This window comes from Hypanus sabinus, chromosome 18 (assembly GCF_030144855.1).
Source record: "Hypanus sabinus isolate sHypSab1 chromosome 18, sHypSab1.hap1, whole genome shotgun sequence".
Taxonomy (NCBI): domain Eukaryota; kingdom Metazoa; phylum Chordata; class Chondrichthyes; order Myliobatiformes; family Dasyatidae; genus Hypanus; species Hypanus sabinus.
In genome coordinates, this window is record NC_082723.1 from 76,379,402 (window position 1) to 76,395,112 (window position 15,711).

The 15,711-nt window shown below is 41.6% G+C and overlaps 1 protein-coding gene across 1 annotated transcript in view; it reads left to right on the forward strand.

Annotated features, from left to right (window-relative positions):
- The window catches only part of pi4kab (phosphatidylinositol 4-kinase, catalytic, alpha b), a 314,691-nt gene that overhangs the window by 73,567 nt on the left and 225,413 nt on the right, over positions 1–15,711 (forward strand). Inside the window, exons 14-15 of the mRNA XM_059943702.1 lie at positions 341–464; positions 8,770–8,865. Coding sequence (XP_059799685.1) covers positions 341–464; positions 8,770–8,865 — 220 coding nt within the window. The remainder of the gene's footprint in view (positions 1–340; positions 465–8,769; positions 8,866–15,711) is intronic.

Genomic DNA, 15,711 nt, shown 5'->3' on the forward strand with positions numbered 1-15,711 from the left:
GGGTGGTGCTACCAGGAGCCAAAGCACAAGGCCCTGACTAGCCAACAAAGCTCTCAGGGTCATTGAGGCACGCAAGCCTCCAAACTCTTTGACAAGGTTGTGCTCCCCTTTGAGGTTTGTGAAAGAATACTAGCCTTAAATCTCTAGTAACTTCTAGTGTACAGTACACTGTAAGTTCATTGTCTTACATTTTGGATATTTTTGAATGAACATTTAAGTATGAAATAAAATACTTGATTAAAATAAATCATGATTATAAAAGGTTCCAAAAGCTGTCTGTAAGTCATTGCCGTAGTTGTGTTTTTTCTTGCATAGCAATTTACATTTTTCTCTTTTGAAGGAGGAACTGATATTAAGATAAGTGTAACAAATGAACACTCAGAAGCAACTGTGTTGTCCCCAAAGAAAAACCAGCCATCCATGTACGAACAACTGAGGGATATTGCTATAGATAACATCTGCAGGTAAGAACTGGGACCTTTTTTTTGACAAGAACGCTGCTTCCTATAAAATACCTAGCAATTATTTTGTATCATTACAACCATATGACTGGCACTGCCAATAAATTGTGCATGTAGTCACTTTCACCGTCTGCAGCAAACAGGATTTCTTGGTGGTCATTCTGACATGTTGGTCCACGGCCTCCTCTTCAGCCACGATGAGGCCACTCTCAGGTTAGTGGAGGAATGTGTCATATTTTGTCTGGGTAGCCTCCACCCTGATTTTCTTAACCCTCCATCCCCCTCTTCACTGTTTTCACTTCCCATTTTGGCTCCCCTCTTACCTGTTACTTTCTCCTCATCTGCCTATCACCTCCTTTCAGTGCCCCTCCTCCCATGGTCCACTGTCTACTCCTCTCAGATTCCTTCTTCTTCTTCTTCAGCTCTTTATTTTAGCCACCTATCACCTCCCAGCTTCTTAATTCATCACCCCTCCTCCACCCTCCCTTCCTCCCTCCACTCCATCCTCCACAATGGGAACTTCCTGACTGTTGATCATTTAAATTCCAATTCCCATTCCCGTTCTGCCAGGTCGGTCAATGTCCTCCTCTTGTGCCAAGATGAAGCCACCCTCTGAGTGGAGGAGCAACACCTCACAGTTGTAAGAAAGTTGTTTGTGAGCTGTTTGCAATTACTAGGTTTTCTGTATTGATTACTCATAAAATATGTTCTGATCTTCGTCTAAGTCACAGTAGAGAAACACAATCTGCCTAAACTACTAACACACAAACAATTGTACTTCTTCTCATCATTACTGAGTACACCATTTAAACAATTACAGTCTAGGTTCAACAAAGTATGTGAACCCCTGGGGTAATGCCTTCTACAAAAGCTATTTGGAGGCTGGTGATCCAATCAATGAGATGAGATTGGAGGTTGGGTTGTAGACATGCCCTGCGCTATAAAAAAGACACACAAAGTCGGATTACTGACAGAGCCCGCTCTTCACAAGGAATATCTGTTTATATGCACCATGCTTTGATCAAAAGAACTTTCAGAGGACCTTGGAGCAAGAATTGTAGAGATGCATAAAGCTGGAAAAGGCAAGAAAAGCATTTCTAAAGAACTGACAAACACGAGGAAATCTGCAGATGCTGGAAATTCAAGCATCACACACAAAATGCTGGTGCAGGCCAAGCAGCATCGACAGCGATTCTCTCTAAAGAACTGAGTGTTCTTCAGTCCACAGTAAGAAAAATTGTCTACAAAGGTACTGTTTCAGTACTGTTTCTTCTCTTCATAGGAGTGGGCATCCTGCAAAGATCACACCAAAAGCACAGCTTGCAATGCTGAAGGTGGAAAAGAGCCTAAGGGTAACAACAGAAGGCCTGCAGAAATCTCTAGAACTTGTTAAAGTCTCTGTTTATGTGTCCACTATAAGTAAAAGCGCTGAACAAGAATGGTGTTCATGAAAAGACACCATGGAGGAAATCACCACTCTCCAAAAAAAAACATTGCTGCACGTCTAAAGTTTTCAAAAGACCACCCGGATGTTCCTCAACAATTCTGGGAGAATGTTCTGTGGACAGATGAGACAGAAGTTTTACTTCTTGTCAGAAATGCACACTGCTGTATTTGGAGGGAATAGGGCACTGCACACCAACACCAAAACCCCAACCCAATTGTGAAGTATAGTAGAAGGAGCATCATGGCTGGGGCTGCTTTGCTGTCTTGGGGCCTGGGCAGCTTGCAATCTTTGAGGGCGCAATGAATTCAAAATTGTATGAAGGCATTTTACAGGAGAATGTCAGGGTAGTGCTCCTTCACCTGAAGCTTAATCGAAGTTGGATGATGCAACAAGACAACTATCTGAAACACAAGAGTAAATCAACAACAGAATGGTTTAAAAAGAAGAAAATTCATGTCCTGAAATGGCTGTCCATAAGATGTAGGAGCAAAATTAGGCCATTCAGCCCATCAAATCTGCTTAGCCATTCCATTATGGTTGATCCTGGATCCCACTCAACCCCCATACCTTGCCTTCTCACCCTGACCAATCAGGAAACTATCAATTTTCACTTTAAATATACCAATGGTCTTGGCCTCCACAGCTGTCATGGCAGCGCATTCTACAGATTAACTACTCTGTGGCTAATAATAATTCTCCTTACCTCTGTTCTAAAGCATCGCTCCTCAATTTTGAGGCTGTGTCCTTTAGTTCTGGACAGCCCCACCATAAGAAGCATCCAATCCATATCCACTTTATCTAGTTCTTTCAATATTTGGTAGGTTTCAATGAGATCACCCTACATTCTTCTGAGTTCCAGTGTGTACAGGCCAAAAGCTGCTAAACGCTCCTCGTATGTTAACCCCTTTATTTCTGGAACCAGTCTCGTGAACCTCCTCGGGATTCTTTAATGACAACACATCCTTTCTGCGATATAGGGCCCAAAGCTGTTGATAATTCTCCAAGTGCAGCCTGACCAATGTCTTATAAAGCCTCAGCATTCTCTCCATGCTTTTATATTCTATTCCCCTTGAAATTAATGCCAACATTGCATCTACCTTTATCACAGACTCAGTCTCTATCCATCTTTCCCGTAATGCCATGAGACTTTATCTTGTTAAGCAGCCTCACATGTGGCACTTTATCAGATGCCTTCTAAAAATCCAAATAAGTGACATCCACTGCCTTTCCTTTGTCTACCCTGCTATTATTTCCTCGAAGAACTCATCTGCTGCATTATCCAACAGATTTGTCAGGCAAGATTTCCCTTTAGAGAAACCGTGCTGACTTTGACTTATCAGTAGTCTCCAAATACCCGGAAACCTCATTCTTAGTAATGGACCCCAACACTTTCCCAACCACTAAGATTAAGCTAACTAGCCTGTACATTCCTTTCTTTTGCTCTCCTCCCTTCTTAAAGAGTGGAGTAATATTTGTAATTTTCCAGTCCTCTGGGACCATACCAGAATCAAGTGATTCTTGAAAGGTCATGACCAATGATCTCTTCAGCAGCCTCTCTCAGGACTCTGAGATGTAGTCCATCTGGTTCAGGTGGTCCACCTTAAGACCTTTGACTCTTTCCTTTGTAATGGCAATGGCACTCACTCCTGCTCCCTGACACTCACAGACTTCTTCCACAGTAAAGATAGATGCAAAGTACACATTAAGTTCATCTGCCATTTCTTTGTCCCCATTACTACCTCACTAACATCATTTTCCAGTGGTCCACATTTGCAGGACATTAACCTTATTAGTTGCCCTTTCCAGCTCCCTTTGCAATCTCAGCCCCACATCCTGGATAATATTTGGAGGCCTATATATGACACCCAGAATTTTTTTTTATTCTTGCAGTTTCTTAACTCCACCCACAAAGATTCGACATTTCCTTACCCCGTGTCACCTCTTTCCAAAGATGTAATTCCATCTCTTACAACAGAGCGATACCAGCGCCTATTTCTTCCTGCCTATCCTTTCGATACAAAGTATATCCTTTGACATTAAGCTTCCAACTACGACCTTCTTTCAGCCACAACATCATACCAACCAATCAGTAATCATGAGAATAAAGGAAGGGGTTTAGGACACAGACCTGAGGGGCACCTGTTTTGAGGGGCAGAGGTGAGGGAGCCCACTCTTACCACCTGCCATTGATCTGACAGGAAGTCCAGGATCCAGCTGCACAAAACAGGGTGAAGGCCGAGATCTCTGAGCTTCTTGTTGAGCCTGGAGGGAATTATGGTGTTGAATGCTGAGCTGTAGTCCAAGAACAGCATTTCTCATACAATCATCCTTCTTCTCCAGATGTGTAAGGGTGGTGTGTAGAGCTGTGGCTGTTGCATCATCTGTCGATCAATTGTATTGGTAGGCGAATTGTAAGGGGTCCAGTGTGGGTGGCAGCATGCTGCAGATGCAGTCCTTGGCCAGTTTCTCAAAGCATTTGCTTATTATTGAGGTGAGTGCGACAGGACGCCAGTTGTTCAGACATGTTACCGTGGTCTTTTTAGGTACAGGAACAATGGTAGGTGTTTTGAAGTAGGAGGATACTCTACACTGGGAGAGGAAACGGTTACAATATGTTCAAAGACACCTTCCAGTTGTGCCATATACAACCTGAATACCTTTTGCTGGGATGCCGTTCGATCCCACAGCCTTGTGACCTGAACACTTGTTGGAAACACCTGCGTACTTCAGCCTCAGAGAAGACCAAGGTGCAGGTCTGTTTGGTGCCTCTCCTCAGAGGCTCAGTGTTGGCAACATTGACTCAAGCGTAAAAAAGAGTTAGCTCATCTGGGAGAGAGGCAGTGATGTTGGAAACACCACTGCATTTAGCTTTGAAGTCTGCAGTGGTGTGCAGACCTTGCCATAAGCTACATGTGAGGAGTGAAGCAGGAGACTGTCTGGACTGTCTGTCTACATGTCTGGATCTTGTTCCTTCATTGTTGTTTGGCTCTCTTGATGACTTTGCGCAGATCGTAGCTGCATTTCTTGTTTTTTGGACCTCCTCCCTTTTTCTCCAGTGTTGTTGATACCAATATTTACCATGACTTCTGGCTTCCTCACCCTCCCTTTTCAGGGTATTGTGGACGCGTTCTGAAACATAGCGGACCTTGGCACCTGGGAGATAAACTACCATCTATATTTCTTTATCGAGTCCACAGAATGGCCTATTTGACTCCCTAACTATAGAGTCTCCTAGTCCTGCTACCATCCTCTTCAGTTCCCTACCCTTCCGAGCCACAGGGTCCGACAATGCCGCTGTTGCTTTTTGCCCCCAACAGTATTCAAAATGGAGTACTTATTGTTGAGGGAGATGGCCACAGGTATGCTCTTCCTTCCGTCTCTTGACAGACACCCATTTATCTGACTCCTATAGCTTTGGGATGTCTACTTCCCTGTAGCTCCCATCCATTACTTCCTCACTTTCCATAACAAGCTGAAGGTTGTTGAACTGCAGCTCCAGTTCCCTAACATGGTCTCTAAGGAGCTGCATCTTGGGGAGGCTGGAAGGCTCCTGGAAATCCCACATCTGACACCCAGCACTGAACATTGGCTGTGCAGACTCATCCCCAATTCTTTCAAGAGTTAAATAAGGAAACAAAATAAATAAACTTAACTACTTTCCTCACCTCTGCTTGTTTCATCGAAGTCTGTTGAGCCAAAGCCTTACCACTCTGACTCAGACCACTCTGATGATGACTGCTCTGCTAAATGGTACCTCTCTTTTATGGAGACTTGGTTTTTAAGCTCTGCTCTTGACCTGTGCAGGAATGCTTCTACTATGTCTGCACTGCTGTCCAATCAAAGACTCCTGCTGAAAACTGGCTGTTTTCTCAAGCTCTACCCTGGACCTGTGCAGGAATGCTTCATCTGTGTCTACACTGCTATCCAATTGAAGTCAGAGTCCATATCTTAACCCATTTGAAATGCTGTGGCCTGATCTGAAGAGGGCTGTTCAAGGTATCTCAGAAATATTGAAGAAATGAAACAGTTTTGTAAGTAGGAATGGTCTAGAATTTCCCCAAGCTGATGAGCAGGACTGATCAACAGTTTCCAGAAATGTTTGGTTGAAGTTATTGCTTTCCAAGGGGGTCACCTCAGTTCATGGTCATTTTTTCAACACAAACATGTAATGTTAGATCACTTTTCTCAATAAATAAATGAACAAGTATAATGTTTTTTGCGTTAATTGGGTTCTCTTTATCTAGCTTTAGGACTTACATGAAGATCTGATCACATTTTAGGTTATATTCATGCAGAAATAGAGAAAATTCTAAAGGGTTCATGAACTTTCTAGCACCACTGTATATTCTGTCTGGGTTGCTCCCATCCAGTCATGGGATAAATTCCTTAAACGCAGTGGTGGGAATTGAATCAGGCTCACTGGTGCTATAACAATATTACACTTATCACTACACCACTGTGCCTTCTGTTGTGTAGCTCAGTGACATAAAAGGATATACTGGGCTGTGGTTTAGCATTTTATTCAATAGTTGGCACTTGTAGAGACAATGGGGGCTCTGATGAGTTGAAACTTCTTGAATTGGGTGATTGTGCAGGTTAACTCTGTGTTGAAGTCAACTTTAGTAAGAAAAGTGGACTCCCGTTAATAGGGACATGTTGGGACCAGTACTACATTTTGGCCCAATTAAGCGATTGCCCTAATTAGCGGAACTTTCATGGAAATAAGACCATAAGATATAGGAGCTGAATTAGGCCATTTGGCCTGTTGAGCCTGCTCCACCATTTCATCATGGCTGAACCATTTTCCCTCTCAGCCCCAGTCTCTTGCCTTCACCTTATATCCTTTAATGCCCTGACTAATCAAGAATCTATCAGCCTCTGCCTTAAGTGTACATAAAGACTTGGCCTCCACAGCCGCCTATGGCAATGGAGATTCTCCACAGATTCTCTGTTCTTTGGCTAAAGAAATTTCTCCTCATCTCCATTCTAAAAGTACACCCCTCTACTCTGAGGCTTTGTCCTCTGGTCCTAGATTCTTCCACCATGGGACACATCCTCTCCATATCCACTCTATCGAGGCCATTCAACACTTGATTGGTTTCAATTAGGTCACCCCTCATTCTTCTGAATTCCAGTGCATACAGGCCCAAAGCCATCAAATGCTCTTCATTTGACATAGTTAAATAGTTAAAAAGGTATAAAAAGACAAACTGAGTAATAACTAATGTATTTAAATGAACACGTTAACAGTGCTGATACTTATTGATGGAAGAGTTCACTGCGTTGTGTTCTTTTGACAGTAAATGAATGAAATCAATGCAGACACCTAGTCTCAATCTACCATCCACATTCAAATCTGAAGACTGGTTGCAGTTGAAATCAACATTTGCTATTATACCATAACTAGTGCAGATAATGGACTACCTTAATACAAAGCTGTTGACGATTGCATCTTCCAAATTTTTGATTGCAGTATTCAAACTGATTGTCGGTACATTCAAATTCTTCGTAGTTCCTAACTTATTTTAGTAGTGAAATAGTTTGTTTTCACTCCCAGCCAATCCTGTCATCTCCAGCCTGAATACTTGACACCACAGTGAGCAAAACAGTTCTGAATTGTTTCGCTGCTTATTTTTCGCCAACTAACAGAGACAAAAACCATGGTTTTTTGAACACAAATACACACAACAGACACTATTTAAAAATTGTTTGCTCAAAGCACTGTGTCATGTCTAACATTCACACAAGTGCACACAACCGGTACCAGTTGGAAACAGTCTCCTGTCCCAATGAAGTGGCATGGTGTTCCAAAGAAGGAAATCCCAGCTATATTTTTGATTAGTTTTTGTTCTTTAAGAGTTGGCTCAAATAAGTAGTTGCCTCAATTAACTGATGTCCCAATTAACTTGAATCCACTGCATTTTCTCCTGGATATGTTGTTATGTATACAGTTTGGTAGAAGATTTGGTATGTCATCAAAGATATTTGAAAATTTCTACAGATGTATCATGGAGAGCATTCGGACAGTCTGTGTCATTGACCAGTATTGGAGGGGGCGGGCACTGTCCAGGATCGAAATAAGCTGCAAAAAGTTGTAAACTCAGACAGCTCCATCATGGGCACTAACCTCTCTGGTAGACAGGACATCTTCAAGGAGTGAGGCCTCAAAAAGGTGGCATGCATAATTATGCACTCCCCATCACCCAGGATCTGCCTTGTTCTCATTGCTACCATCAGGGAGGAGGTACAGAACCCTGAAGGAACACACCCAATGATTCTGGAAAATCTTCTTCCCGTTTACCATCAGATTTCTGAATGGGCATTGAACCTATGAACACTACCTCACTACCTTTTTTCTTTTTTTGCACTATGTAGTTAATTTAACTTAAAAATATATATGTACTCAAAGTAATTTAAAATTTTTATCATTGGTATTGCAGTGTACCGCTGCCATATAACTACAAATTTCATGACAAATGCCTCTGATATTGACTGTGATCCCAACCATCCTCTTTGACTTCCTATCTTCAGGCAGGAGACACTGATACATAAAAACAGCAACAGTCAGGATGGGAAACAAGGTCATTAGGCTTCTGAATTCCCTGCCACATCGCATTCGAAGTGGCAACGGTTAATCTGTTCTGTGCTTTACAATATTTAATTTATGCACTTTACGTCATTTATTTATGAGTAATTCGTATCAAGGTTTTATCCTTAACTTCCCTAAGTTATTCTGTGTTATATGTGTTACGTGCTTTACACCCTGGTCCAGAGAAACATTGTCTCATTTGACATGTGTACAATTAAATGACGATAAACTTGACTTGAGTCTGTTGTGATTCTGGTTCTATTTCTACCTAGGTGCCTTAAGGCAGGATCAGCCGCAGATGCAGAAATCGTGGAAGCATTCTTGGCTAGTCTCTCCAATCGTTTATACATATCCCAGGAGAGTGATAAGTAAGTGTTGCAAAATTCTTCAAATCTGTTGTTCCAGTTGTGGATTAAACCATAAAACCCTTTGATTGCATAAATCAAGCTGGAAATCTGGGAATAACTGCATGTGACAGATCCAATCAGAATCAGGTTTAATATCACCGGCATAGATCATGAAATTTGTTTTATGGCAGCAGTCCATTGCAATAATTGGTTCAAATGGTTCAATTTAATTTCAGACAATGTGTACAGTATGCAATCTGAAATTCTTACTCTTTGCAGACATCTGCGAACAAGAAATCCCATAGAATGAATAATAGAAATATCAGAACCCCCAAAGCTCCCTCGCCCCAGACTCAAGCAGCAGCAGAAGCATCAACCCTCCCCTTCCTCGACTTGTGCCAGCAGAAGCACTGTCACCCCCATTCTGCCACCATGTAAGGAACAGCAAAAGCTCCTAAAAAGACTTGATGTAGAGTCCATCGAAAACTACAGCCCATAATCCAGCACTTTGGTATCTCAGACAGGCTCTCTCTCCATCAAGGGAGAGGGAAGTTGCTCTCCTGCAACAACATGTGTGGAGACAACTCATAATAGAATCTATAAATGACTAAGATATATATATAAAAAATAAATAAGTAATGCAGAAAGAGAGGGGAAAACTACTGAGGTAGTGTTCATTATCCATTCAGAAGTCTGATGGGGGGGGGTAAGAGGCTGTTCCTGATAAGTTGAATGTGTGTCTTCAGGCTTCTGTACCTCCTCCTTGATGGTAGCAACGAGAACAGGACATGTCCTGAGTGATAGGGGCCCTTAATGATGTATGCTGCCTTTCTGAGGCGTTGCCTTTTGAAGATGTCCTGGATGTTGAGGTGGTTAGTGCCCATGATGGAGCTGGGTGAATTTGCAATGCACTGCAGCTTTTTCCGAACCTATGCCATGGTGCCAACCATACCAGATGGTGATAAAACCAGTCAGAATGCTCTCCATGGTACATATGTAGACATTTACGAGAACAGCAATGCCAGCCTTTTGTCTCTGAATTCTGAAGGCTGTTTATGAATGCCATTTGCAAAACACGTTGAGCAAATCTTGCTCAGCAATTAGAGCAGAGTAAGATATTGCATCAATTGTTATGCAGTTCAACTTATTTTCCATGATAATTTGAACAATAAGCCAGTGTCCATTTTTAAGTATTAAGGAATATTTTTGGTATTGACTCAGAAAATTCGTAGTCCAGCTAAAAAAGATTTTATTCTGATTGAGGTAGAAGGAATTGTGATATGAACTGCAAGACCTGCATATCTTTGCTTTTTTACCTCATTGAATCTGGATTCTATGGACAAGGTCACTGGAGAGACACTGAAGCTGGTGATATACATGTCTTTATTCAGCCAAACAAGCAGGCATTATACCGGAGACACTGTTGGGTGATGTGGCCTCCCTAATCCAACATTACCTGACATTTTTTATGCTAAAGATCAAAGATAAGGGCAGGACAATTCTATAGTTACAGTGTATCTACAATGCTTCCTTTGAATTACATATAATCTTCAAACACCTTGATCTTCACACCAACACTCCAGACACCCAAAATGAATGTTAATCCCCACTAACTCTGGGCTGAATTCATGCATATGCAGACATCGCAGGTCAATGAAGTGTTTCTTGTTTTGCAATGAACCCCAGTCAGCAGCTCCAGGAAGACCATTGTTCTGAGCTGCATTGTAAATTCAATCTACCATCCACATTCAAATCTGAAGACTGGTTAGAGTTGAAAATAATGCTTGTTATACACCATAACTTCAGAATATGCCCTAACTATGTAAATATTATTTGTCAGACAGGATTTAGTTTATTCCAAGTTCTGTGTTTTTTAGTAGAAGTGGCCAAAGTGTCTGGTATTCCTTTTGGATCTACTTTCAAAATGGGCAGTTTTATCATTCATAATTTAAGAGACAGAACTAAACTTTGACGAATTTGCATTCCAGTGCAAGTTCCATCGGGTACTTCAGTTTCCTCCCACAGTCCAGAGATGTACCAGTTGGTAGGGTACTTGATGATGTAAGTTGTCCCATGATTATGCTGAGTTTAAATAGGTGGGCTGCTGAGTGGTGCGACTCATTGGGCCAAAAGGACCTGTTCCACAGTGTACCTCTAAATAAGTAAAAATTGAAGTAATCTGCACCTTCAGGGCCTGACATGGTATTGCAAGCTGACAGTTAAAAAATATGACTTTTTCAGAAATGGGATTCCCTAATGTTAGCTGACACTGCTGACCCGCTGTTAGGGACAATTTTAAGCCAAAATTAGAGAGCAAAAATCTCTTGAAATTTGTCGCCATGTGTGAAAGGCATTGACAAAGCTCTATTTTCTACTCTTTCCTGAAACAGTTACTTCCTTTGCAGTGACTAGTGGGGTACCTCAAGGTTCAGTGCTGGGACCCCAGTTGTTTACAATATATATGAATGATTTAGCCGAGGGAATTAAATACAGCATCTCTAAGTTTGCAGATGACACGAAGCTGGGTGGTGGTGTTAGCTGTGAGGAGGATGCTAAGAGGATGCAGAGTGACTTGGATAGGTTAGGTGAGTGGGCAAATTTATGGCAGATGCAATTTAATGTGGATAATTGTGAGGTTATCCACTTTGGTTGCAAGAACAGGAAAACAGATTATTATCTGAATGGTGGCTGATTAGGAATAGGGGAGGTGCAATGAGACCTGGGTGTCATTATACACTAGTCATTGAAAGTGGCCATGCAGGTACAGCAGGCGGTGAAAAAGGCAAATGGTATGTTGGTATTCATAGCAAAAGGATTCGAGTACAGGAGCAGGGAGGTTCTACTTCAGTTGTACAAGGCCTTGGTGAGACCGCATCTAGAGCATTGTGTGCAGTTTTGGTCCCCTAATCTGAGGAAAGACATTATTGCCATAGAGGGAGTACAGAGAAGGTTCACCAGATTGATTCCTGGGATGGCAGGACTTTCATATGAAGAAAGACTGGATCAACATGCTTATACTCGCTGGAATTTAGAAGATTGAGGGGGGGATCTTATTGAAACATATAAAATTCTAAAGGGGTTGGACAGGCTAGACGCAGGAAGATTGTTTCCGATGTTGGGGAAGTCCAGAACGAGGGATCACAGTTTTAAGGACAAAGGAGAAACCTTTTAGGACTGAGATGAGGAAAAACTTCTTCACACAGAGAGTGGTGAATCTGTGGAATTCTCTGCCACAGGAAGCAGTTGAGGCCGGTTCATTGGCTATATTTAAGAGGGAGTTAGATATGGCCCTTGTGACTAAAGGGATCACGGTATGGAGAAAAAGCAGGTACAGGGTTCTGAGTTGGATGATCAGCCATGATCATACTGAATGGCGGTGCAGGCTCGAAGGGCCAAATGGCCTACTCCTGTACCTATTTTCTATTTTTTTATGTTTCTATAAGCCATCAGGCTGATCAATACCTCTAATCATTAACCAAGCCCACTATACTCCCCACCACCACTACATTATCATTAACTCACTCCACTAACACTCCCCGCTGTAGTAATGTGAACCAAGTCATCCGACAGAGGCTGAAGCTAGTGGATATAGAAGAGGTTCATTCACCGAAAAAGAGCATCAAATTGAGAGCCTTTCAGAGGAAGAGGCCTGTTGAATCCAATATTACATGACATTTTATATGCTAAATATCAAAGGACACTACTATAATAACAATGTATCTGCAGTGCTTCCTTTGAATTGCGTATAATTTTTACAACCCCTTCTTCGCACCCACACTCCAGATACCCAAAACGAATGTTAACCAGCATTGTTTGCTTTTCAATTACCTGCTGTCCACAGCTCTAGGTGCCTATTCCAGCACTACATTTTAAATATAGTCTACAGTTCACGTTCAGGTCAAAAGATTGGTTAGTGAAGTTAATGTTTTGCTATATAGCCTAACTCCAGAATACTCACCACTAGTGAGATGGGTTATCATTAACCCATCTCACTACAGTCCCCACCACCACTACTTTATCATGTGGTGGTTCATGCAACGCTTTACTGTAGTGACTCCGGTTCAATTCCGCTGTTGTCTCTGAAGAGTTTCTCTGTTCTCCCTGTGACCATGTAGGTTTCCTCTGGTTGCTCCGGTTTTCCTCCCACAGTGCACCAGTTGGTGGGTTAATTGGTCATTGTAAATCATCCTGTGTTCAGGGTAGGCTAAATCAGGAGTTGCTGGGTGGCATGGCTCGAGTGGCTGGAAGGGCCTATTCTGCTCTCTATCTAAATAAATAAATAAACCCACTCCACTATACTTCCCACTGTTGTGTATGTGGCCTGGGTACACAACAATGCTATTAATAAAAATGCTGGCGACAGGAGCTAGGGTTCATGGTTCTTTACTGGCAGAAACCGAACTCGACACACACTTACAGATCAATATGTGCCTAATAGCGCATTCAAAAACATGTTACTAAAACATAACGTAGCCCCTTATTATACTGTAGGTTATATGGTACACGCCTCCCCTTTTATTTTAATAGTGTATCAACTTTTTTTTTTACTGGGGCACTATGCTAAACAAGTATGTTTACCCTTAACATACAAATGCTTACCATTTGTTTACTTAGTAACTTAATAATATCAAATAATAACAAAGTAACGTAAAAGTATCCAATTATAATGAGCCTTATTTTACTTTTGGTCTAAGACCCATTTATAACTCAAGTCTCGAGGGGAGGGCCTTCTCTGCATTTCTGGGTAACGTCTGTCAATAAACTTGTTTGTTTTAATACAGATTTTCATATATGTCTTGAAAAGTTGACCTCTGAGCATAGGGAGTTAAGAAGATGTGCGCCTCCAACTTGCTAAGAGTTCTAGGCAGCAGATCGCTTCCGTATAATGAAGACTCCTCTGTGCAGCTGTCCTAGATATATACGCATCTTTGTTCTATCCCTAGTCTTCCTTACCCATATCTCCAACTGAGCTAATTACACAGCCAATCTTTGTATTCTCCTTAGATACCAAATAGATTGTCTGACCTTTATGATACCATCTCTTATCATAATATAACTTTCCATCTTCTATTCGTGCTTTATATCTTTGTGCTGGTAATTCAGCAGGAGTGCTGATAGATGCTCAGGAGAAGATGAAGATGCTGGTCTTTTTGGTGATTTAAGCTTATTGAGAGTTCGCAGATCTTCCATTATCTGTTCATCTATTAACAAGTAATTTAACTGCGCAGGTGCAGATTTCTGTCTTTTGTTTGTAATTAGAGCAGGGTTATTAGGTCTTCTCTTGTGAGTTCCATTGTTAGCCTGTCATTCTCAATCATTTTCTTTTCTTCTAACTCAATCTTTTTATCTTCAAATTCCTTCACTCCTGCTTTCTTCTCTTTCATATAATTCCTTTCCACTTGTTCTGTCTCCAGTTGCAGAAAAAGCTCTGTATTTCGTATTCTTTCCTTGTATTGCTGATCTAGTTTCTTCATCCTTTTCTGATACTCCTGCAAAGTGCCTTTCTGTAGCTGTCTTTTGAGAGATGTCAATTTCTCTTGGTACATCTTCATCATCCTGCTTATTGGCAATATCTGTCTCTCTTGTAACCTCTGTATTTTGATCTGAGTTGCCGCCACAGATACCGCGTTCATCTTCATCGTCGATGCTGTCTAGCTCCTCCTCGTTGTTGTAGTGGTCGACAATGGGTGAGAGGAGAGCTGTGGACATCTTCCCCACCGAGCTGCCCTCCTTCGTTGATACAACTAGTGTCTAGATGGTGTGCCAATCCAACTGGATTTTCCTGAGCCATTCACGTCCCAGCAACAGTGGTCCTCCATTTTTCAGTACATAGAGGTTCAGCTGCTGTGTTTTGTCTCCGTAGCTCACTGTCACTTTAATTTTACTTTTGCACCACACTTTCTGTCCTGTGTAAGTCTTTAGCAGTAGTTTAGTTAGTTTCAGAGGTATGTGAGCAAACAGTCGTTTGTAGTTATTTACAGAGATCACTGTTAAAGCTGAGCCTGTGCCCAACTCCATTTTCAGGCTCATGCCTGCCACTTACGGAGTGATCCTTATTACTCTTCAATTATCTGTCTCTTTCACGCTGTGAAGTTGCAGTCAAGACAATTCACTTTCATCTGGGTCGTTTTCATCAGAACTGCTTTCTTCCATTTTGTGTGCATTGTTGTGTTTTCCTTTTTGGGATTTCTTGTTTCTCTGTATTTTGTCCTTTTTCTGCTGTTTACTAGCTTTGCATACTCTGCCAATGTGGCCCTGTTTGCCACAGTTTCTGCATTCTTCTTCTTTAAACCAACAGTCATCAGGGTCATGTGACATGTTCCCACAACAGTAACATTTCTTCATTTCTGTTCAGTGACATTTTATTCATAGAATATTGCAGAGATTTTTGTTGTATTTCTGAAGCACCCTGTGCTGCTGTTTCCATTGATATTGCAATGCTTAGCGCTTTCTCGAATGTAAGGTCTCTTTCACACTGAACTTCTTCTGTGTGGTTTCACAGTGCATGCCAAACACTAACCTGTCCCTTAATGCATCTGATAGACCAGCTCCAAATTGACAATATTCTGATAATTTACACAATTTAGCACAATATTCAGAAATGCTTTCATTTTTGCTTTGATTCCGATTGTGAAAGTTAAATCTTTCAGCAATGACCAGTGGTTTGGGTGTAAATGCTGTTGGAGTGTGTCTACTATTTGCTTGAATGTTTTGTCAGCTGGCTTTTCGGGGTTAACAAGCTCCGTAGCAGGCTGTATGTTTTTGCTCCCATAATACAGAGTATGACGCTGGCTTTCTTTTCATCCTTAACACAGTTAACCTCACAATATAACTCCACTCTTTCAATGTAAGTTGCCCAGTCTTCAA